Here is a 22921-nt window from a genome sequence, read left to right as displayed (position 1 = left end):
TGAGTTCAAATCCAGCCTCAGACCCTTGACACTTACTGGCTGTGTGACCCTGGGCAAGTCACTTAACCCCAATTGCCTTACCAAAAAAACCCAAAACCCAACAACACAAAAACCAAAAACCAAAAACCAAAACAACAAAAAAAGATAATCATGCCACTTGGAGATAAATGAAAGGAACTGGATAGTTTTAGCCAGAGTAAAGAAACTGTAATAGGGTGCATGAGATCTGCCTTCCGTTATTTGAAGGGCTATCATGGCAAAGAGAGATTAAAATTGGTCTGCTTGGCCCTCGAGTGTGGAACAAGGAGCATTGCATGGGAATTTCTGAGAGGCAGAGTTCAGATTGTGACAAAGAAACCTTCCTGCCATTTAGAGCTATGTGAAATTGGTCTGGGCTGCTTTTCAAAGTAATGAGTTCCCCATCAATGGAAGACTTCAAATAGAGCTTGACCAAATGTAGGGGGCTTTGTAAATGGCCCCAGAGTTTCCTTTCAACTCTGAGATTCTGTGATTTTGTGAAAAAGGGCACTGGGCAGGGACTATAACGCTGAGGGGAGAGGCACCTGGCATGGTTAGTAAGCAGGTTGGGGTGACTAACCAAGATAGGGAGCTTCTTCACATGCAGCGCAGTCTGTGATCCTGACATCATTTTTCGGTAAACTCGGTTGTTGAGTGGCAACACGGAGATACCCAAGGGCTCTACAAGGTTCCAGGATTCTCTCTGGTGCACTGCAAGGAGGAGGAGGAGGGGAAACATGGTGAGTTCTCCTCTTACACAAACCTGATCTAGCCTTGTGGCAAGGCCAACAAAACTGTAACTGATGCAAGGCTTTCTATGATGTTTGGTCTCCTGTCATTCGCTTAACCTTTCTAATTATGTGTAAAGGCAGAGTTTTGCTTCTTTGAATTTCCTCAAGAGCTAGTCTCTGAATTTTGCAATAGGATTTGCTGTAGAATATATATATGTGTGTGCATGTGTGTATATATATATATATATATATATATACATGCACACACATTTATGCATAGATACACTAATCAATAAGGCTTTGTTATTATAATTTTTGGTCCTCTTCCCAAAAGGGTAGAGAGAATATACGCCTCATTGAAGAGAACAATCCAAGGTCATTCCCCGGGCACTTGCCAGATAATTGGCATGTCTCCTATTAAGTGCTATTATATCTTTCTTTTTGCTTTCATTCCTAAAACTTGACATGAAAGTCTCGACTTTTTCTCCAATAATAACTTCATAGATAAAGTATGTCAGGGAGAGGTGAATCCTGATTGACTCAAAGGCTTCTGGGAGAGAATTAGAAAAAGGGAGAAAAGGAAAGAGAGAAAGAGGAGAGAATTTAAATGGAAGACAGGAGGCCCTGAGGCTTTAGTGATGTGGGGAGGTCAAGGCACCCAGCGCCTACACTCTAGAAACTACTAAGAGTGGGTGAGACCATCCTCTACTCAGCTGAGCTGATATTTCTTCTCACTACCAAGCTGTAAAGACCACTGCCTCCACCCAAGCTTGTGTTCTGTTGCTGAAATAAATGGCTATAGCATCCCTGGGATTGTGATTATCTATTCTATGCTAAATGTGTGGTAGGGAGGGAGTTATGTTAGCCAAGATTAAACTGTTACCCTCTCAGTCTATGGATGAGCTTACTTCCCTCTCCTCTACCTCTGAATGACCAAAGAAAGTTGCTTTTTCCCTGAACCCCAAAGAGTGTTGTGCCCCTAGAATGTAAAGACCGGATTGTAGTATATAGATATAATTTTAGCTCTATATATTTCTTTTTGGGGGGGGCAGCAGGGCAATGAGGATTAAGTGACTTGCCCAGGGTCACACAGCTAGTGTTAAGTGTCTGAGGTCGAATTTGAACTCCTGACTCTAGGGCCTGTGTTCTATCCACTGTGCCACCTAGCTGCCCCTATATAGGAGAGAGGAATATTTATCCAGTCATGACCACCCTTCAACCCTTCATGAAAATGGAACTCTGGTTTTCCCGAAGATGGGGTAGAAAATTTTAGATCCTAAATCTATTTATCATTCTACATTACACAGGCCACTGGACCTTGTGGCTCATTTCAACCTGTTATACACACACTAGAAGCACTTAATTACTATTTGGGGGCGGGGTTCAAACAATGCCTCTAGGGCTTAGAATAATACCTAGAACATAGTAGGCATTTAATAACTGACTGACTACTAAGGTTGACTTTTGTGTAAATCTGGATTCTTTAGTCATGATGTAAGTCCCCTGAGGTCTGGGTCTCTGTCTTGTCTTCTTCCTGTCTCTCCCATGACACAAGATTAAGCATACAGTAGGTGTGTGCTTGGATATAAGACTGGAGCACATATCTCCCAAGTCACAGTTCATTACCTTTAGTTTGATAAGAAACTTTTGGGGCTTGAAAGAAAGAAGGCCTTGGGCATGCTATTGGGAAAATCTCTCTAGCCTCCATATTTCCCAGGATGGGGAGGAGTTGTTGCCATCAGTGATATGGTTGTGAGAAGATGAGAAATGTAAGCTGCTCTAACCAACAGCCATCCCAGTCCCACTCTGCCCTGAGTTGGAACTTACTTGGAAGCATGGGATAAAATTCCAGTAGCAGGGCCAGATCTTCACTGAACTGGGTGCACCCATTCCGGGCTTGGTAGAGGAAGGAGGTATTCCATTCAGGCTGTCTGGCAGGCCCACCGGGCTTGGATACCTAATGAAGAGAAAAGGAATTCAGCATTGGAGTTGGGGAGCCTGCTTCCTCCCAAGACAGAAAAACATCTGGGTAAACAAGACAGAAAAACATCCTTAACCCTTCCTTTTTCTACTCTTCTCCTTCCTAAACCATTGTTTAGGGGCAAAAGCTTGGACCTGGCACTCTGTAGAAGTCCAGATCTGGCCTCCTTTCATCTTTCTCTACAAATCTCAACTCTTCTATCTTCCCAACACACACACACACACACACTCACACATACACACATACACACACACACACACACACACACACACACCAGTTGTTTTCAGTACATCTATTAAAAAGACAAAAATCAAATCCCACATTGATCTGGACTGAGGCAAGGCATTCCAAGATAATTCCAAGGTATGACCCAGGATAATCATAAAATGTCCAAGAGGCAAGAGGGATGCCAGCTCAAAAGAACTCAATGGGGTAGATTAAAGCTAACAAGAAGTAGATAAATTCCAAGTGCTACAATTAGCCTCAACAAAGCCACTTTCACAAGTATGAGGTCAAGGGAGGTGTGGCTAGAGAGCAGTTTGTAGATAAAGGTCTGAGGTTTTTAGTGGACCACAAGCTCAACATGAATCAACTGTGTGGCCTCGAGGTCAAGAAAAGTTAGTGTGAGCACAGACAGCCTTAACTAAAGCATAACATCTAGACTAAGAATGATTATAGTCCTACTGCTCTCTGTCCTGGTCAGACCATATGTGAGGTATTGTGCCCAGTTCTGGGTGCTGGTTTTCAGGATGAACATTGAGGAAAGGGAGAATGCAGAGGATGAAAACTAGAATGGGGAGAAGAATGGATGCCATGGACATTCAGGGCTCATTTGAAGGAAACTAGGAGTATTTAGCTTGGAGAAGAAATGACTTAGGATGAACGTGGTCATGCTCTTCATATATTTAAAGGATTGATAGATGGATGATGAATTAGACTTGCACTTCTTAGCCCCAGAGAGGAGAGAGAGTACCAAAGGGTGGATATTTCAGGGAAACAAATTCCAGAGCTGAGGTTGAAAATCCTGTCTCAGTCACTAGTTGTGTGACATTGGCCAAGTCACTTAATTTTTCTCAGTCTCCATTTCCTTATCTGTACTGCACCACCTAGCTGCCCCTAAGTAAAGATTTAAAACTGATCAATCAGATTGCTTAGCTCTCTCTCACCCTACCCCATCCAATCAGTTGTCAGGTCCTGTTATTTCTCCTTTTTTAACATCTCTCATAGACTCCTCTCCTTCTTTCTTCTGAATTAGCAATCACCCTGCTGCAGACTGTCATCACTTCACACCTGGATTAGTAAGAGCCTGTGGGTGAGTCTGTCTGCCTCAAGTCATTCCCCACTCCAGTCCACCCTCCACTCAGCTGTCAAATGATTTTTCTAAAGTTCAAGGCTGACCATGTCACACCCTTCCTCCTCCTCTTCACTTTCTAGCTTTCTCGGTTTCCTACAAGTCTCAGTTTAAAGACCTGCCATCTACAGGGAGCCTTTCCTAGTCCTCCTTAATCTTCTCTCTCTTAATCTTTTCTTCTCTCTGAGACCATGCCCAATTTATCCTGTATATATCTTGCCTGTACATAGTAGTTTGCATGTTGTTTCTCTCATTAGAGTGTGAGCTCCTTGAGAGAAGGGATTGTCTTTTGTCTTTTTTTTTGTATCCACTGTACTTCGCACAGTGCCTGATACATAGTAGCAATTTAATAAATGCTTTAAGACTGATTGGCACATAGTAAATGTTGAATTAATTTTTCATTCATGTATTCATCCCTAACCATGACCACAGACTGATTGATCCCTTATGTTATTCATCTCACATCAACTTCTGATCACTGTTATTCCTAACAGAAGGTCAGGCATAGAGAATGGAATGTTGTTCAGGATGCTCCTGAAAGGGTTAAATCCTTTGTCACTGGTATGGGTGAGCTGCTGCCTGGCTGAAGGTGACATGGGGGTTGGGGAAGCCATTGTCTGAAAGATGCTAATGGAATGGGACAGGCCTGATGGCATGCTGGAATAGTGGAATTAGTGAATATGATTAACTGGTGTAAATGTGACCTCAGGAAACCCATTAACCCTTGTGACCAGAGCACACTCCCCTGAGCCCAGGACCAGAACCCCTTCCTCTGGGCCATTAGCAGGGGCTTTCTGGGCTTGAAAATGGGGCAAGTGGCTGCTTTCCTATGACCCCTTAAGGGGTCCCATATAATTTCCTATCCCTACAGTCTCTTCTCTTTCCCATTAAGAATGGGGTCACTATCTTGTGTGGGATCTTGGGGGTAGTTACTTCCCTCTCTGGGCCCAAGTTTTCTCCTATAGAAAATGAAGAGGTTGAACTAGGAGACCCTTAAAGTCCCTTCTCCAGACACCCTGTGATTCTGTGGTTTAGTTTGTGCCACAGGTGGAGGGTTGTGGCAGAAAGAATCCTGAACTGGCCTAGAAGCCTGAGACCTGGTCCAAGTTCTCTCATTCACTGTGTGACCACTAACTGTCCTCAGGGAATTATCTTCTCTAAGGTCTCTGTTTATTCAGCTATAAAATGGGGAGAGGGGACAGCTCAGCATAGTGGATAAAGCACCTGCCCTGGATTCAGAAGGACCTGAGTTCAAACCCAGCCTTAGACACTTGACACTTATTAGCTGTGTGACCCTGGGCAAGTCACTTAACCCTTATTGCCCCCCCCAAAAAAAAACCCCAAAACAAACAAATGGGGAGAATGGGGCTTGGGAGAATACCTGTAATTTATACCTTGAAAAAATGTCAAGTTCCAGATAAATGTCAGGAGTTGTAAAAATGGGAATACATAGTTTTCCTGCGATTTCTTAAGTGGGCCCAAGGGACTCCTACAGTACTGAGTAGCATGGATGCAAGAAGGTCCCTTTGCAACTATGTTCCTTAAGACGGAAATCCTCCCCTTCCCCCACCTCTTCTCATAAACTCATCAGCCTTTTGACCAGGAAGGAACCTTAGATACCATGTAAAACAATCCTTCTCATTTTTTAGAGGGAGAAACTGAAGCTTACAGACGTTAAGGGACTTATCAAGGGTCCCACAGATCATGAGTGCAAGAGCCAGGGTTTGAACTCAAATCTTTCCATGATACTCCCTGCCTATCTTTGGGGCAAGGTCACTGGCACAACTCTCTTAAGACCCCCTCACCGTCTGTATAGGACATGTCTCTCCGCTCATAAGTCATGTGGAAAAGTTCTGAGTATCTCAAATTCAACTAAACAGTTCTGGGAATTGGGAAAAACATTGCCAGCATGAAGAAAACCCATATTCAGAAGAAATATATGTACCCTTCCTTAAAGGCTTGTTCTTTCCACTTGGAGGCAGAGTTGTGCAGTGAGTAGAGTGGTAGACTCAGAGATGAGTTCCTGTGCCATCTTTGGCAAGTCACTGTCCCATTTGGGGCCATGGTGTCTGCGCATCTTTAAATGAGGTTGGACCACATGTTTTCTAAGGTCTGTTCCCATTCTATGTCCTGGTTAACCCCAACAGCAGAACACAACTCAAAGCTAGGAAGGCAATACTTAAGTAGCTTGGGAGCACCTTGGGTGGGAGGAGAAAGAAGATGACAGGAAAGTGGCTCCTGAGATCATGTGATAAGGATTTGCAACGGCCTCCACTTTGGAGACTATGGATCATCTCAGAGGAAATGAAGATGTCCCTGTTCCCATGCTTGGTCCTCCTTCATCAACATAAGCTGAATTCTTTATCAATTCAATTCAATATAAACTTGGCTCTTTGACATGTAAAATCCTTCATGTCCTGACTCCATTTTTTCTTTCTAGAGAGAATTGCTATTCCTTCCTTCACACACTCCCTGTTACAGGCAAACTGGCTGCCATTCTATTTTCCATACACAACATTCTATATCCAACTTGGATGACTTTCTACAGGGTGTCTCCATGGCTTGGACTGCTCTCGCTCCTCATCTTTACTCTTGAAATCCCTTGTACCTTTCCAGCTCATGTGCCACCTCACAATAGGCCTTTTCTATTCTCCCCCAGTGGTTAGTGCTTTTGTTTTTTCTACAAAAGACTTTGTATTTACTTATTTGCGTACACATTGTGTGAAGGCAAAGAGATAGGAATCTTGTATCTTCCCTCTTCGGGCTCAAGTGACACTAGCAGCCATTTTATTGCAAATGAGCAGTGACATCTACCCTTGACCTCCCTGTGTTTATCCTTATCGTTTTCAACCTTGTCCTCATCCCCCTCCTCGTTATTCCTGTTCTCTTGCTATGTTAGTCATAGAGAAAGTCAGGTACCTTGCTCTCCAACCACTCCCCCAAACAACAGGTTAGTATGCCTTTGCCCAGCTTCCAAGACTAGAACGAATTGCTTTCCATTTCTTTTGCTTCTTTATCGATTATTGCCATCTCTATCTCTGTCTCTATCTCTATTTCTACAGCTATCATATCTATTTCTATTTCTACCTTTATCATCTCTACCTCTATCTCTATCATATCTCCATCTCTACCTTCTCTACCTGTCTGTATGATCTCTTTCTCTACCTCTACCATCTCTTTCTCTGTCTGTATCATCTCCATCTCTAGCTCTACTTTTATCATCTCTATCTCTGTCTGTATCATCTCCATCTCTACGTCATCTACATCTACATAGATATGCATATACATGAAGTTGTTTGTCTTCAGAATTCACTTGGCTGAAAGGGATGTTGTCAAGCAACTGCGCTCTCCCTGCCATGGCTTATAATAAAAACAAAATTTTTCGATGTGATCTGTTTCCCTATTTGGGGACCCTTGTACTTCACCTTGGCAGTTGTCTGATGCTAGTACAATATAATCTTGAGACCACAGATGCCTATGTTTTTGTCTTTGTATCCCAGTACTTTGGGTAGTCTTGTACATATCAGTTACTAAATTAATTCTTGTTGAATTGAATTAAACTGAACCAATATTTGTGAAGTACTAGTTATGTGCAAGGCACAATATTGGACACTAGGAATTCTTCATACAAAATTGATGCTGCTCCTGCCCACAGTGAATTTACACTTTTTTTTGGTGGTGGTGGTGGGGGGAAGGAGATATAACTTGTGCACAGATGAGTATAATATAAGGTAAAGATTTGTTAGGATTCAAAGGATATATCCAGAAGAAATGTTCTAGGGAGATGTGTTCAGGGAGCAAGCATTTTCAGCTAAAGTGGGAGTTGGGTAATCAAATCAAATTGGCTGCAAAGGGATTCAACTGGTGGCCTTGACCACTATTAGGACCTTGAACTAACCAACTGATCTAACCAACTTTAACTGGTTAGAAAAATGTTATCTCCTAGATCTTGCACTGGCCAGTTAGAGGGAGAGTGGTGGGAGAGATTTGGTCCCCTGTACCACCCAGTGTCAACTGCAGCAAGAGTGATCAGGCGGAAAGCTATCTATTCCCATATGAAAAAATGCTCTAAATCTCTAATGATTAGAGAGATGCAAATTAAAACAACTCTGAGGTACCACCTGACACCTATCAGATTGGCTAAAATGACAAAAAAGGAAGATAATAAATGTTGGAGAGGCTGTGGGAAAATTGGAACACTAATGCATTGTTGGTGGAGCTGTGAGCTGATCCAACCATTCTGGAGAGCAATTTGGAATTATGCCCAAAGGGCGATAAAGCTGTGCATACCCTTTGACCCAGCAATCCCACTTTTAGGTCTTTTGCCCAAAGAAATCATGGAAGGGGGAAAGGGACCCACATGTACAAAAATATTTATAGCTGCTCTTTACGTGGTAGCAAGGAATTGGAAGTTGAGGGGGTGCCCATCAATTGGGGAATGGCTGGACAAGTTGTGGTATATGAATACAATGGAATACTATTGTGCTGTAAGAAATGATGAGCAGGAAGAGTTCAGAGAAACCTGGAGGGTCTTACGTGAGCTGATGATGAGTGAGATGAGCAGAACCAGAAGAACATTGTACACAGTATCATCAACATTGAGTGTTGACCTACTGGGATGGACTATATTCTTCTCACCAATGCAATGGTACAGAAGAGTTCCAGGGAACTCATGATAGAAGAGGATCTCCAAATCCAAGAAAAAAAAAGAAAGAAAGAACTGTGGAGTATAGATGCTGATTGAACCATATTATTTCTTTTGTTTTGGGTGCTGTTGTTTTTTTTCTATTTTGAGGTTTTGCATCACTGCTCTGATTCTTTCTCTTGTAACAGGATTAATGCAGAAATAGGATTAATGTTATTATGTGTATATATATGTGTGTATATATATATATCTATATGTATATGTATAGAGATCTATAGATATAACCTATATCAGATTACCTGCTGTCTAGGGGAGGGGGGAGGGAGGGGAGGGAGGGAGAAAAATCTGAAATTGTAAAGCATGTATAAACAAAAGTTGAGAACTATCTTTACATGTAACGGAAAAAATAAAATACCTCATACATTAAAAAAAAAGAGTGATCAGGCGGCTGGTGAGCCTACAGTATGGAGCAGAGAGCACTTGGCTGGGCGGCAGGGTATATGGACTTGAAATTCACTTTACCACTTACTAGCCATAAGACCTCAAGAAATTCATTTCCCTCCTCCAGGGGTGGGTCATCTCCAGTGTCAAATTGGGATATGAATACTTATGCCATGTAAGGTCCAAATGAGACAAGACCTATGAAGGTAATTTGTTCCTGAAAAATGTCCTGCAGTGTGTCCCAAAGTCTTTAATAGTTTCTAAAACACACTGTATCTAATCCCATTTTTATCATCATTATTATTGGTAGAAATAGAAGCTCTAGGTATCAAAATGAAGAGAACATTGGGTTTGGTGTTGAGAAGATCTGAGTTCAAATCCTGCCTCAGATACTAAACTTGTGACTCTGGGCAAATCACACTTCATCATCTATTAAATGAGGATAATAATAGCATCTCCTTCCTAAGGGTGTTGTGAAAGTCAAACAAGACAATGAATGTAAAGTGCTTTACAAACCTTAAATCACTACACAAATTTAGGAAGGAGAAGAAGGAAAAGGAGGAGGAGGAGGAGGAGAAGGAGGAGGAGGAGGAGGAGGAGGAGGAGAAGAAACACAAATTTAAGAAGCAGAATGAAGAGAAGGAAAAGGAGAAGAAAGAGGAGGAGGAAGTGCTTCAGAGAAAGATATTTTTAACTTCATCACAAGGAGAGGCACCTACATGGAACAGTAGATAAGGCACTGGACCTGGAGTCAAGAAAACTTGAATTCAAATCTGGCCTCAGATACTTCCTAGTTATGTGACCTTGGGCAAGTCATTTAACTATTGTCTGCCTCAGTTTCCTCAGCTGTAAAATGGAGAAAATAATAGCACCTACCTTCCAGAATGGTTGTGAGGATTGAGTGAGATTACATTTACAAAGTGCCACATAGTAGGTGCTATATAAACACTTAACTACTGTTATTAGCAAAGCACTTTTTTTTTTAGCAAAGCACTTTTTAGGAAAACCTCTCAGCCCAAGATCCTTTGGTGTTTTGCTCCTGTCCTCTTATTGTATCTAGATAGAGCATCTCAATGGCTGTTACATGCAGGTACTGCCATCCTGTGCGACCTTCAGCAAGTGGCCAACCGACTCTGGGCTCGAAGTCCCCACACACACCTCAAGATGAGAATAATGGGGAGAATCACCAATCACTGGAGTGAGAGGTGCTTGGATCACACTTCCTCAAAGAGCCAGCAGTGGCAATCACACTGGAGATCCCAGAGGGAAAGAATACTCATTAAAACTGATTGTCTCCAGCCTCATGGGCTCAGTCTGATTGGTCAATAATTCGCTGGCTAAATGCAGGGCCATGTTCCAAGTATGTAGCTCTTGACAGGAAATACAGTGGAGAATTGGCTGAGAATGAAGCTTCCTATCTATAGAGCTCCCATTGCTCCTCTTCCCAACACCCCACCTCTGCTCTCTTCACACATACTCCCCTTCAGTCTCCCAATCATTCTTCTTTGTCTATGATCATCCTTCAAAAGTCTTGGTCTTTAATACAAGGCCAGGGTTTCCATGGGTACAAGTCTCTTAATAGAGTTTGCCAGGGCCCATCCCTGCTCCTCCTTGTGATAAGGGGTCCACTCTCCTTCCTGGATTTCTCCTGTAGCAGGCATAGGATGGTTTTAGGGGGAGTTTAGAGGGAAGCAGGGGGAGGGAAGAATCTCTTCCCCAGGAAGAGCTGACCTTTGGCATAATTGTGAATTCATCATTTGTTTGGAAGAAACTACAAGCTTTCCCTTTTGCATTGTCCCCTTTCTCTGGTTCAGAGAGCAATTCCCACCACACCGCCCCATTGCCTGCCAGTATCTAAAACCTCCTTGCTTTGATCCCCTACCTTCTTTCAAAATGGACTGCAAGGAAATTATGACTTTGGGGTATAAATGACTGGCTATTCATATACAGTGGCAGGGGGATTTACATTAGAACAGACATCAATTTATCTAGGGACTGAAGCTTTCACCCTGGAGTCTTTGGTCCCTGCCAGTGGTCTGAGAGGCAATTGGAGGAGAAAGCCTACTATAACGGGGTGAGGATGGCCTTGTTTCGTGGGGAGGGGGAATTGAAGGAGACTGCTTGAAGTCTACTATTGTCACTCTCCTCCTAGAAGGAGGGAAAAGAAAGAACAGGAGCCTTGAAACCTTGAGCTTTTGCTCTGATTTCTTGGTGATGGATCCTGCTGGCTCTGGAGAAGGCATCCTGCCTTTGACTCCCTTCAACACACACACACACACACACACACACACACACACACACACACACACACACACACATGAACCAATGAGTACTGCTGCTTGCTCTGGAGTTCACCAACCTGCTGGGGAGAGGACTCTGAGAAGGGAAGCCTACTGACTCAGCAACTCCCAAGGCCAAGAGGGACCAGGGGATGCTCACCTGGCAGATTCCCTCTGGTAGAGGAAAGGAGACTTTTTCAAGCAGTGAAATAACTTTATTCCTTAATTGGCCAAGGAGCTAAAGTTGGTTTCTACTCTCAAATAGCATCTTTTCAATGTCTCCTTCTCCAGCTCATTTTACAGATGAGGAAACTGAGGCAAACAGGGTGAAGTGACTTGTCCAGGGTCACACAGTTAGTAAGTGTCTGAGGTTAGATTTGAACTTGGAAAGATGATTCTTCCAGACTCCAGGCATGGTGCTATCCACTGTGCTACCTAGCTGCCCGTAAGCATTTACACTGAAGAAACCTCCATGAGGCAGACAGCCTAAAGCCAAAGTACCCCTCAATCCAAAACTGGTGTCCTTTGCTACTCTACTTGCTTCCTATTTGTGAATAAGTGATGGAATGAATAAGGGAAAGAATACTGGCTTACTAAATATATGAAGGAATACTATTGAATAAATGAACGTATAAATGTATGGATGGATGGACAGATGGATGGGTGGATGGACAGATGGATGGATGGACGGATGGATGGATGGATGGATGGATGGATGGATGGATGGATGGATGGATGGATGGATGGATGGATGGATGGATAAATACTAACCTGAGGGTATCCCTGCTCGTTGGTGCGAGGAACATCAAAAGCCAACACTGAGGGGCTTGGAAAGTTGACAGTTCTCATAGGCAGCCCCATAGATATAGGATCTTTGCTCAACGTAGTCTCCCTGGGGAAGAGAAGAAAGATAAATATGAGCAGAATGGAACCCACAAATAAATGGAGTACTTTACTGGCCTGAGCACCTGGGAGTGGGCAGTGATCTTTCATCAAGAGCTGAGTGGCAAGCCTAGCTCCTCTCATTCAGCATAGGTCCATCTTTTCTATAAGTATAGCAGATGAGAACTGGGAAACCCACTGACCCATAGTCTTGGGGGGGCCAAGACAGGGGACTTGAGTATGAGTCCCAGAGCTCACCTACTGACTCATTATATGCTTTTCTTCAAGCCCAGCTGCCTCTGTTTCTTTAGCTATAAAATAGGCATCACAATCCTCCTTTTCTACTTGCCTCCTATATGGAAGTAGAAATGATCACTGTAATTTTTCTACATGTTTAGGCTATCTAAGAATTTTAAAACCATAAGGATGGCACTGGGGGGAAGAACTGTCTCCTGGAATGAGCTCCTGAGCAATGTATTATGAAAAAGTCCCTGAAGGCAATATGAGACCCAAGCCATCTCTACTCATGTGGCCACCATCTTGGTCCTGGTTCTCATCACCTCTTTCCCAGACTATTGCAACAACTTCTAAATTGGTTTACCTGCTCAGAATCTTTCTCTTCCCCTGTCCATCCTTCATATAGCTCCCAGAATGATCTACCTAAAACACAAATCTAACTATATCATGCTTCTGCTTAAGAATCTTCAGTGGGGATTGGGCCAACTACTTCTGGAAAGCAACTTGGCATTGGGCAAAGAAAGTGACTGAAATTTTAAACCCAGAGATTTCTCATGAGCATATATCCAAGGTGGTCATAAACAAAAAGAAAAGCTCCATATATACCAATATACATATAGCAGCATTGTTTGTGACTGTAAAGAACTGGCAATAAAGTAGATGCCAATCGACTGTAGAATCACTAAACAAATTGTGGCACATAAAGGAATATCACAATGTTTTAAGAAGTGATTAATATGACAAATGCAGAGAAGCATAGTATGACTTACATGAATTGATGCAAACTGAAGTGAGCAAAGCCAGGAAACAATACACATGATTACTACAACAATGTAAAGGGAAAGTATAATCATATACAAATCCCTGACACTGAAAGCAATGAAATTATAAAGATCCCAAAAGAAGAAATTTGAGAAGATACCAACCGTCCACCCTGCTCCATCCATTGCAAATGTTGGAGCCCATGGGTGTGGAACATTGAATATAATGTTAAGACATTTTGAATGTTTTTATTGGTTTTGCGCATTTTTCTCTATTTATTAAAAAAATTTTTTTTATAAGGGATGGCTCTCTTGGAGGAGGGAAGAGGGATCCAATGATAAATCTCAGTGGTGTAAAAACAAAAGACATCAATAACAAAATCTATTTTGAAAAATCTCCAGTGGCTCCTTATTCCCTCTAGGATAAAACACAAATGTCCTCACCTACTATTCAAAGCCCTTTAAAGTCTGGCTCTAGTCTGCCATTCCAGGCCAGCAATGTGGACATTGCTTTTCTTTAGCCGCTCTATGTTCCAGTCAAACTGAACTACTTCCTGTTCCTCAGACTTGGTGATTCATCTATTGTCTTGGAGCCTTTGCACAGGCTGTTTGTTACCCTCACTTGGAATGCACATCCTCTTTACCTCTATCTTTGAGCATCCCTAGCTGTGTACAAGATTTGGTTTATATGAGATGTCCTATGGGAAGCCTTTTCTTATTCCCTTGAATTGAGACAAGAAGCTTCATAGATCTCCAGTCCATACCAAGAGGTTTTCTAGCCTGTCCAGAAAGACTATAGAACTCTATGCGGCAGACAGCCTTCACCAAAGGACTATGAGTTCTGAAGAGATTGTGTCCACTTTTTAGTATCTGGGGAAGTCTCCTAAAATTGGGAGAGAGGATTAGACTATAATCTCCTGAAGTCTTCAGGGAAGACCTGTCCATTTGTGTTTGGGGGATAGAGAATGATAGACTACAGACTATAGACACCCTTTTAAAATTTACATTACTTTATGTATTAATTAAATGCTTCTATTATTGGATTGAAGCCTCTTAACATTGGTCTTGTAATGGATGTTTTTATTGGTTGGAGCTCTGGTCATTTTTTACATAACTGATCACCACCAATAGCCACACTTAACCTGAGAAAGGAAGCAAAGGACTCTGGAGTCAGGGATATCAGATTAGGGGGCCCACTTGTTACCTAAGTTATCATTATGTTTTCCCTCAATGATTATGATGCTCGGCTCTTTGCCCCATCACCTACTACCGTATTTATATACTGCGGTATCCACATTGATGACTCTTGAAATTACTTATACTTAGAGTTCTTTGAATTCTTCAGCTCCGGGAATGAGTGCCTTATCTCCCCAGCAGTGTCTTGCATGTAGTAAGTATTTAATAAATGTTTTGTGAATTGAAAGGACCAAGTGCAGGAAGCACTCAAGCACAGACCTTTCATCAAAGGATCATACATACATTCAGAGGTCATCTAGTCCAAAGTTCCTTAAACTGTGGGTCATCACCCCATGTGGGGTCACATAACTGAATGTGGGGGTCACAAAAAATTAGCAGTAAATGTTTGATTTGTATACCTATATTTTATATACCTATATACCCTAGGGTCACATAAAATTTCTTTGGTGAAAAAGGGTCTGCAAGTAGAAAAAGTTTAAGAAGCCCCAACTTAGCCAATGTCACACAGGTTCTAAGTGGCAGAGGATTCTAACCCACGTTTTCTGATTTCAATACTGGGCCTCTATTATACAACACCCCTCTACAAACTTTATTCAGCCTATAAATGCAACAGTCATTCCTATTTGTAGAGAACATTGTACTTTCCAAGGCATTCTTATATCCATTATCTAATTCCATTCTCACCTTGACCATGTGAAATCGGCAAGACAGACTTCATCACCACCATTATATAGATGCCTAAATTGAGCTCAGCAGGGGAAAGTGTTATGGGTAAGGAAACATAACAAATCTGTATTGGAGCTGGGATTAAAATTCCATCCTTCCCATTCCCAACTCTGTGGTCTTTCTACTACTACACAGTATTACTTTCCTGTGTTTCTTATGAAGCTGATGACTTTTCTAAGAAAGAGTCTCTCAGGATCTTAACTTTCCACACAGATCCATATAGGGGTCCTCTGAGCAAAGAATTGAAGTCCTGACTTGGTGACACCATCCATTGGTAACCATCATGTGCTGCTTAGTCATTTCCAGACATTATTGTGAAATGAATGGTTTGCCTCCTATATGCATTCATTTAGTGGGTCTCTTTCCTCCCCTCTTTCCCCTTAATCTTTAGAGCCTTCTCCCTTCCAAACTCCCCAACCTCTATTTTCCCTATTAGACCCTGAGATTAATCATAGTTCCTCGATAAGACTCATTCATGGGAATGCCTTCCTAGGGCCATGAGACTTCCAAGCCTGAACCTTCCCTAGAGAATTAGAGGTATATTACTTTGGGAAGGGATTTCAAAGAGTCATTCATAGGTCAAGGGGATCTTTTCTGAAAAAAAGGGGATTCTTAAGCTGTCTACAATTATACCATATAGGCAATGGCTTATTTCACCTTTGGGTAAAGCCAGGACTACAGCCATAGAAAAAGGAGAAAGACACTATTGCTCATCACTCTCTCACCTCATCATCCTCTACTTACTTGAACTCCTTGTAGTTGGGAATGATACGGGCAACCACCATGATAGGGCCAAAGGGGTTGGCGAGGGGCTCATTGACCCCCTGGAGAAAGACCTGAAAGTGGAAAGAACAGTAGGTGAATGAATGTATGGGACACAAAGAATTAAGGAGCAGCTATTTTGTAGTAAAGTTCAACCCTCTCAGCTTGACCATTTTGGCCATGCTCAGCTTGAGCATACATTCCCTCTCCCTGATGGGCACCTCTCACTCTAGCTGGGTAGCTTTCCTTTCTGCTCAAATAGGCCAGGCTCCTTCTTGCCTTTGTCTCTTTATTCTTCCTTCCTGGAATGCTCTCTCCCCCGCTCCTCTGCCTTCAATGCCCAGATTAAATTTCTAGGAAGCCTTTCCCAATCACCCTAGCCTGGGCCAATCTTCCCTCTTTCTGACCTCTTACCACCTCCCAGTTGACATTCAATTGTGTTGCATTGTGAAGGTAGATGTGATCAGGTAAACAGAGCCCTAAGTTGGGGGTCAGAAATCTGGGGCTCAATCCTGGTTTTGTCATGGGCTGAATGTATGAACCCGAACTTTACCCCTCACTTCTGGGGCTTCTCTCTCTCTAGTTGCAAAATGGTGAAGACAATACTGCTGCAGGGTTGCCATCAGTGTGTCCAGTGATGTGTGTATGGTTTTTTTGTTTTTTTTTGTTTTTTTTGGTGGGGCAATAAGTGACTTGCCCAGAGTCACACAGTTAGTGTCAAGTGTCTGAGGCCAGATCTGAACTCAGGTCCTCCTGAATCCAGGGCCAGTGCTTTATCCACAGTGCCACCTAGCTGTCCCCTGGTTTTGTTTTTTTTAAACTAGGAAGCACTGCACACATTCACAAGTTTTATTGTGAACGCAACACAAAAATATTTTATATTTTGGTAACGTTTTAAAGGAACAATCTCACCGACTCCTCCCAAATGCTTGGTGAGGTAGATACCGCATCTATTAGCGTACATTTTGTCATTGTTGAAGTGGGTGGAGCAACTGCACTTGAGTCAGAAAGACCTGAGTTCAAATCCTACCTCAGATAGTTACTAGCTGTGTAATCCTGGGCAAGTCATTTAGCCTCTCTTAGCCTCAGTTTCCTCATCTGTAAAATGGGGATAATAACAGCACCTCCTCCCTCAGTTGTTACAAGGATAAAATGAGACAATATGTGTGAAATGCTTTGCAAACCTTAAAGCATGTGATATAAATGCCAGCTATGGATATTATTACTTACAGATGAGGGAACTAAGCACCATGAAAGTTCTCTCTTTTGGAAGGGATTTCTTCCTATGACTCCAGTAAAGAAAGTTACAGGGTGGTCCTCTCTTGGCAAAACTGTCAAGTCTCCAAGGTTCATTTGTGGTCTCCTCCCACCTCATTCCACTCTCAGCCTGAGCCCTCGTCCTCTGTCCTATGCTTCAAGGCCTCTCTCTATCTCAGTTGGTAGTTGACTAATTACCAGAAAGGTTTTTAACAGAAGAGGCTTAAGGAGTGCTACTTCCCAGAGCTATTTGCATGAAAAGCCTAAAAGCATCAGTTGTGGGGAGGGGAGTGTGTGCAAGAGGTCTTTCCCAGCACCCCTCCATTCAAAGTCCATACATTGCTTATGGGTAAAGTCAGCTGCAGAGCTGGACAAAGAGGTTGTGTTTCTGCTGGGATGGACCTGCCTGGATCACGTGACTGAGCATGCCCAGGTCCTTTATTACTCACAGGAGGAGGGAGAAACAGCCTCAGACCCGGTGAGGACTGATATCTGAACTCCTGGGAGAAGGCGCCAAAGACAGGGGATAGTCATTCACACCTGTCCTGGGGCTGGTGTGCTGAGAATTGGATGCCTGCCCCCTTTCCACTCCTGGTGATTAGCAGAAGCAATTTCTCTCACCCCCACTGAGGCAGCTCCCGTGGTCACCTGCCCACAGGCCGCCCACAGAGGCAACTTCTCTGAACTGATGACTGGGTGGGGGTGGGGGTTGAGGAGGATGTGGCTGGTTTCTTCTGGCTTGGGGAAGGAAATCTGAATGGGAGGATGGGGTTAAATGGTGAGGGCTCCTGGAGCACATGCCTATTCATCCTTAGCAGGATCAAAGCTCTAGAGTTGGAGCAGACCTCAGAGGCCTCTAACCCAAACCCTTCATGCTACAAATGAGGAAACTGAGGCCCAGAGAAATGAAGTGACTCATTCAAGGTCACACAGGTAATAAAGACCAGAGCCAGGATTCCAATTAAGGCCCTCTGACTCCATGCCCAGTGGACATGGTGAGCTTTTCCCACCATCCATCTAAAACTGATCAAGCGGTTTACGTGCTGAATACAAAGATGAATGAATCGGGCAACTAGGTGGTACAGTGGATAGAGCACTGGCCCTGGAGTCAGGAGGACCTGAGTTCAAATTTGGCCTCAGACACTTAACACTTACTAGCTGTGTGACCCTGGGCAAGTCACTTAACCCCAATTGCCTCACAAAAAACCTCAAAAAACAAACAAACAAAAAAAGATAAATGAATCCATATCCTCAAGGAAATGACGGTCTTTTTCTTGTTGTTTAGTTGCTTTTTTTAAGTAGAGTTCAGATTCTTTGTTACCCCTTTGGGGATTTTCTTGGAAAAGATACTGGAGTGGTTGGCCATTTCCTTCTCTAGATCATGGTATGGATGAGAAAACTGAGGCAAACAGGGTTAAGTGACTTGCCCAGGGTCACACAGCTAGTAAGTATCTAAAGTTGGATTTGAACTCAGTTCTTCCTGAGCTTTAGGCCCAGTGCTCTATCTACTGTGCTACCCAGCTGCCCAGATACATCCCAGGAGGAGGTGCAAAACACACATGTAAATCACTTCAATACAAACCATAATATGGCAGGTACCATGAGAGGTTTAAGAAAAGAACCTTGGAGATTCAGATTACATCTGACTCAGAGAGGCAGGCACACAAGGTAGAATACTGGACTTGTCATCATGAATGTTTGGATTTGAATCCAGTTATAAACATTAGCTCTGTGACCTTGGACAAATTGCTTAATATATCTAAGCCTCAGTTTCCTCATCTATAAAATGGGGACAATATTAACTTCCCCCTCACAGGCTGTTCTGAGGATCAAATGAGACAATGAACATTTATATAAATTGTTCTAAAGGGTTAGGAAGGCTTCAAGGAAGAGGTGGTAATGGAGAAGGACATTGAAGGGTGGATAAACAAACAGAGTGGGAGGGCATTGCAAATGGAAGGAACGGCATAGGCAAAAGTACAAGGATGGGAAAAGATGGAGTATTTTAGGAAATAGTGAGGACAAGCATATCCTGCCTAATTGGTTTCAAGAAAACAGGATGTTCAGTGAGACAATGTTGCAGCCGGCTTGCTTGGCTAATTACTGGCAAGCTGATTCGTATCTTGGGGAATGTCATGTTAGTGGTTTCATGATGTTACTGTGAAGTTTGATTATAATATATAAATGATTCTTACTCTGAAGTGCTGTTGTTTGAAGCAGCACTTTATGGGAGATGACTATAGTTCAGATGGACCGAATGCTGATTATGCTCTGGATGAGGTGGGTGGGAGACAATACTGAAAAGATAGCTTGGGACCTCAGTGTGAGGGGTTTGAATGTCCTGAGTAAGTCCTAAAGGATTTTTCTTTCTTTTCTTCTCTTTTTCTTTTTTTTTTTGGGGGGGGGGGCAATGAGGGTTAAGTGACTTGCCCAGTGTCACACAACTACTAAGTGTCAAGTGTTTGAGGCCGGATTTGAACTCAGGTACTCCTGAATCCAGGGCCGGTGCTTTATCCACTGATCCACCTAGCTGCCCCTAAAAGATTCTTTTTGTTTTGTTCTTTGGTGAGGCAATTGGGGTTAAGTGACTTGCCCAGGGTCACACAGCTAGTAAGTGTCAAGTGTCTGAGGCTAGATTTGAACTCAGGTTCTCCTGAATCCAGGGCCAGTGCTCTATCTGCTGTGCCACCTAGCTGCCCCTAACGGATTTTTGATGAATATGGAATGGGAAAATTATGGTGGTTCAGTTGCTCGGGGAACTGGGTTTCTCTGTAGGGCAGATGGGAGCTAAGGGATCTTGTGTGTATGCCCAGAGCATGGCCCCACTCCTGTTGGGAGAGCCCAACAATGGGATGCTCCCAGTCCTCCTTAGCGTCTCTAGGAACCAGCCACCAGAAAGACTGACGTCAGGGAACATGATGGAGAATTGGGCATGAAAGGTACATGGTGCCCACCGGACACTGCTGTGAGGAGACATATGGGTGGAGCTGCTAGAAGCCACGCTAGCAAATTGCCTCCAGGAAGCCTTCCAAGATTGAATAGAGGAGCGCTGAAGACCTTCCCTCACCCCAGTGTTGCCTCAGTGTCCCAAAGTGATTATGTTGCTATCAATTATGCTCTGACCTACTCACAAACCCCTCCCCTCCTTAATGCTCCTATGATGTGTAGCATTTCCATTCTCATTTTTGCCCACAGTGTTTATTTGACTGCTTGGGTATCATTCAGTCAGACTGAGCCTGCCCCTTCCTCTTTCTGTGTCCTTTCCACTTTCTTTATTCCCTATACATTATACTTCATTTCCCACCTCCATACCTTTGCACTGGTCATCCCCATGACTGGAAAGCACAGTTCTCTCTTACCTCCAATTCGCAAAGTTTTTCTCCTCCCTTAAGATGCAGCTCAGACACAACCTTCTGCATGAGGCTTTCCTGATCTCCCCAACTGCTAGTGCCCCACCTTCCAAACTTTGTAATGAACTACTTTGTATTTGTGTTTGTGCTTCTGTATTGTGTATACAAAGTATGTGTAATACTTTGTAATGTACACAAATGATTGTATCTATTAATTTTTTATTTAGGCTGCATGTGTTTTTATATGTAGTTACCTTTCCCATTAGAATTGCAGTTTTTGTACTTGTATTCCCAGTTCCTAGCATAGTTCCTGGCACATAGTAGGTGCTTAATAAATTCTTTTTTTTTTTTTTTTAGTGAGGCAATTGGGCTTAAGTGAGTTGCCCAGGGTCACACAGCTAGTAAGTGTTAAGTGTCTGAGGCTGGATTTGAACTCAGGTCTTCCTGACTCCAGGGCTGGTGCTCTATCCACTGCGCCACCTAGCTGCCCTTAATAAATTCTCAATTACTTCCTCTCTCAAGGGCTCTCCTATTGCCTCACCTCCTGGCAGAAAGGAAAATTCCATGTGGTAAGAGGGACCAAATGAGTTCCCTCTCTCAGGGGCATTTGCTGTGTCAGGCAAGAAGCTCTTGGAAGGTATTTCAGGGACCATGGAAGGCTGGTGGCGAATTTGAGGACATTAGATGATTTTTCCCCCAGTGCTCCTTAAGACATTGGCAGGATGAGCCCAATAGAAAAAAAATCAAACAAACAACAAACCAGTACATGGGCATCTGGAAGTGTTACTCACCTTTAACCTCTAGTCATCTGATGATCAGAGAAATTCACAGAGAGCAAAGATGGCAGGAGTGGGAGGGGGGTGGTCATTGATTCTTTAAGAATCTGAAAGTAGGCAACTTCTGCCTCAGAGCCCAAATCAATCCTAGCCTGACAGCTTGGATGTTGAAAAAGAAAGGGCTTGTGTGTTTGGGAATGAGGAAGGTGTTCCTCAGAGGCACACGTCAGGCTGTTGATTGGGACATTCTTTGTCTGTTGTCAAGAAGTCTTGGGATAATGTAGCAGAAGCCTGAGGTGGAAAAGGGATGGGAATGGGGAGAGAGGAGGAGACAGGGATGAAAGAGGGGACCAGAATAGGAGAGGGAATAAGACCAGGGATTAGAGAAAGCATAGGGATGAGAGAGGAAACAGGGAGAAGAGTTATGGATGGGAGAGGGGAGAGGGATGGTAGAGAGAGCAATAATAAGAGAGGTGTTAGTGATGAAAGAGGATAAAGGCATTAGAAGGTGATAGAGATTGGAAAGAGGACAGGGAGGAGGGAAAATGTGGATGAGAGAAGAGACAAAGATGAGAGAGGGAAAATTGATGTGGGAGAGAAAAGAGACAGAGATGAAAGAGCAAATGTGGATGAAAGGGGAAAAAGGAATGAGGGAGAAAATGGAGATGGGAGAGGCAATTAAGTGAGAGGGGAGAGATCTAGAGGACAAAGGAACTTCAGAGACCATTTAGTCAGACCCTCTTATTTTACAAATGAGGGAACTGGGGCAAAGGGTATTAAACGACTTGTCCAAGATCATGCTAGTAGTAAGCGTCAGAGTTGGGATTGAAACTCATGTCCTTTGACTAAGAATTCAGCCTTCTCCATGGCCCTACATGTGGACAAGAGGGGACAGAAGCAAGAGAGGGGGTCAACATGAGACACCGAATGTGGATGAGAAGGAAGAGTGGTGTGGAAGAGGGAAGATGGATGAGAAGAGTGATAGGAGAGAATACATCTAGATTCTTTGCCTGATCTCAATTTCAGTCTCTGCACAGACATGAGAGAGGCAAGTGTGGCAAACATGAGGCTGGAATGGTGCCTCTTGCAAAGGAATAAAGCGTGCCAGATCTCACTAGGGATGGGGCTGGCTAACCAAGGAGACTGGAGGCAGCCCTGAGATGTTTACTTGAGAGTTGTCCATAGAACAGGTGTGTGTTTTCTACCTTCCTGAGGGGTCATAGACAAGCAACATGGTGACAGGAAAGCTTCCCAGGAACTATGGTGGATGAGAAGGAGACAGATCTGTTTTTCCCAGAGATCCATGAAGATTTTGGTACCTGGGATTTTCTGAGTATCATAGGAACAAGGAGCCCGTGACCACCAGTGTGGGTTAGGAGCAAAACCATTCGTCATCCCAGTTCTTTTAATTTACATGAATGTGCATATGTTGTGAGTCAGTTTGTACTCTTCTTGTAAGATCAGTTGTCTTTAAAAAAAAAACCAAGTTCTTAGTTGTTTTTTTTCTCTTCCCCCATTTCTTCCCAT

At 43.2% G+C, this 22921-nt stretch overlaps 1 protein-coding gene across 1 annotated transcript in view; it reads right to left on the bottom strand.

Annotated features, from left to right (window-relative positions):
- Positions 1 to 22921, bottom strand: part of CCDC33 (coiled-coil domain containing 33) — a 248658-nt gene that overhangs the window by 123191 nt on the left and 102546 nt on the right. Inside the window, exons 7-10 of the mRNA XM_043980303.1 lie at positions 15994 to 16085; positions 12218 to 12338; positions 2577 to 2706; positions 599 to 729 (exon numbers count right to left, since the gene is read on the bottom strand). Of these exons, the coding sequence (XP_043836238.1) occupies positions 599 to 729; positions 2577 to 2706; positions 12218 to 12338; positions 15994 to 16085 (474 nt within the window). The remainder of the gene's footprint in view (positions 1 to 598; positions 730 to 2576; positions 2707 to 12217; positions 12339 to 15993; positions 16086 to 22921) is intronic.

The sequence above is a fragment of the Dromiciops gliroides genome, chromosome 2 (assembly GCF_019393635.1).
Source record: "Dromiciops gliroides isolate mDroGli1 chromosome 2, mDroGli1.pri, whole genome shotgun sequence".
In the NCBI taxonomy this organism is placed as follows: domain Eukaryota; kingdom Metazoa; phylum Chordata; class Mammalia; order Microbiotheria; family Microbiotheriidae; genus Dromiciops; species Dromiciops gliroides.
The sequence above is the reverse complement of the archived record's forward strand: the minus strand, read 5'-3'. Positions and strand labels throughout refer to the sequence as shown.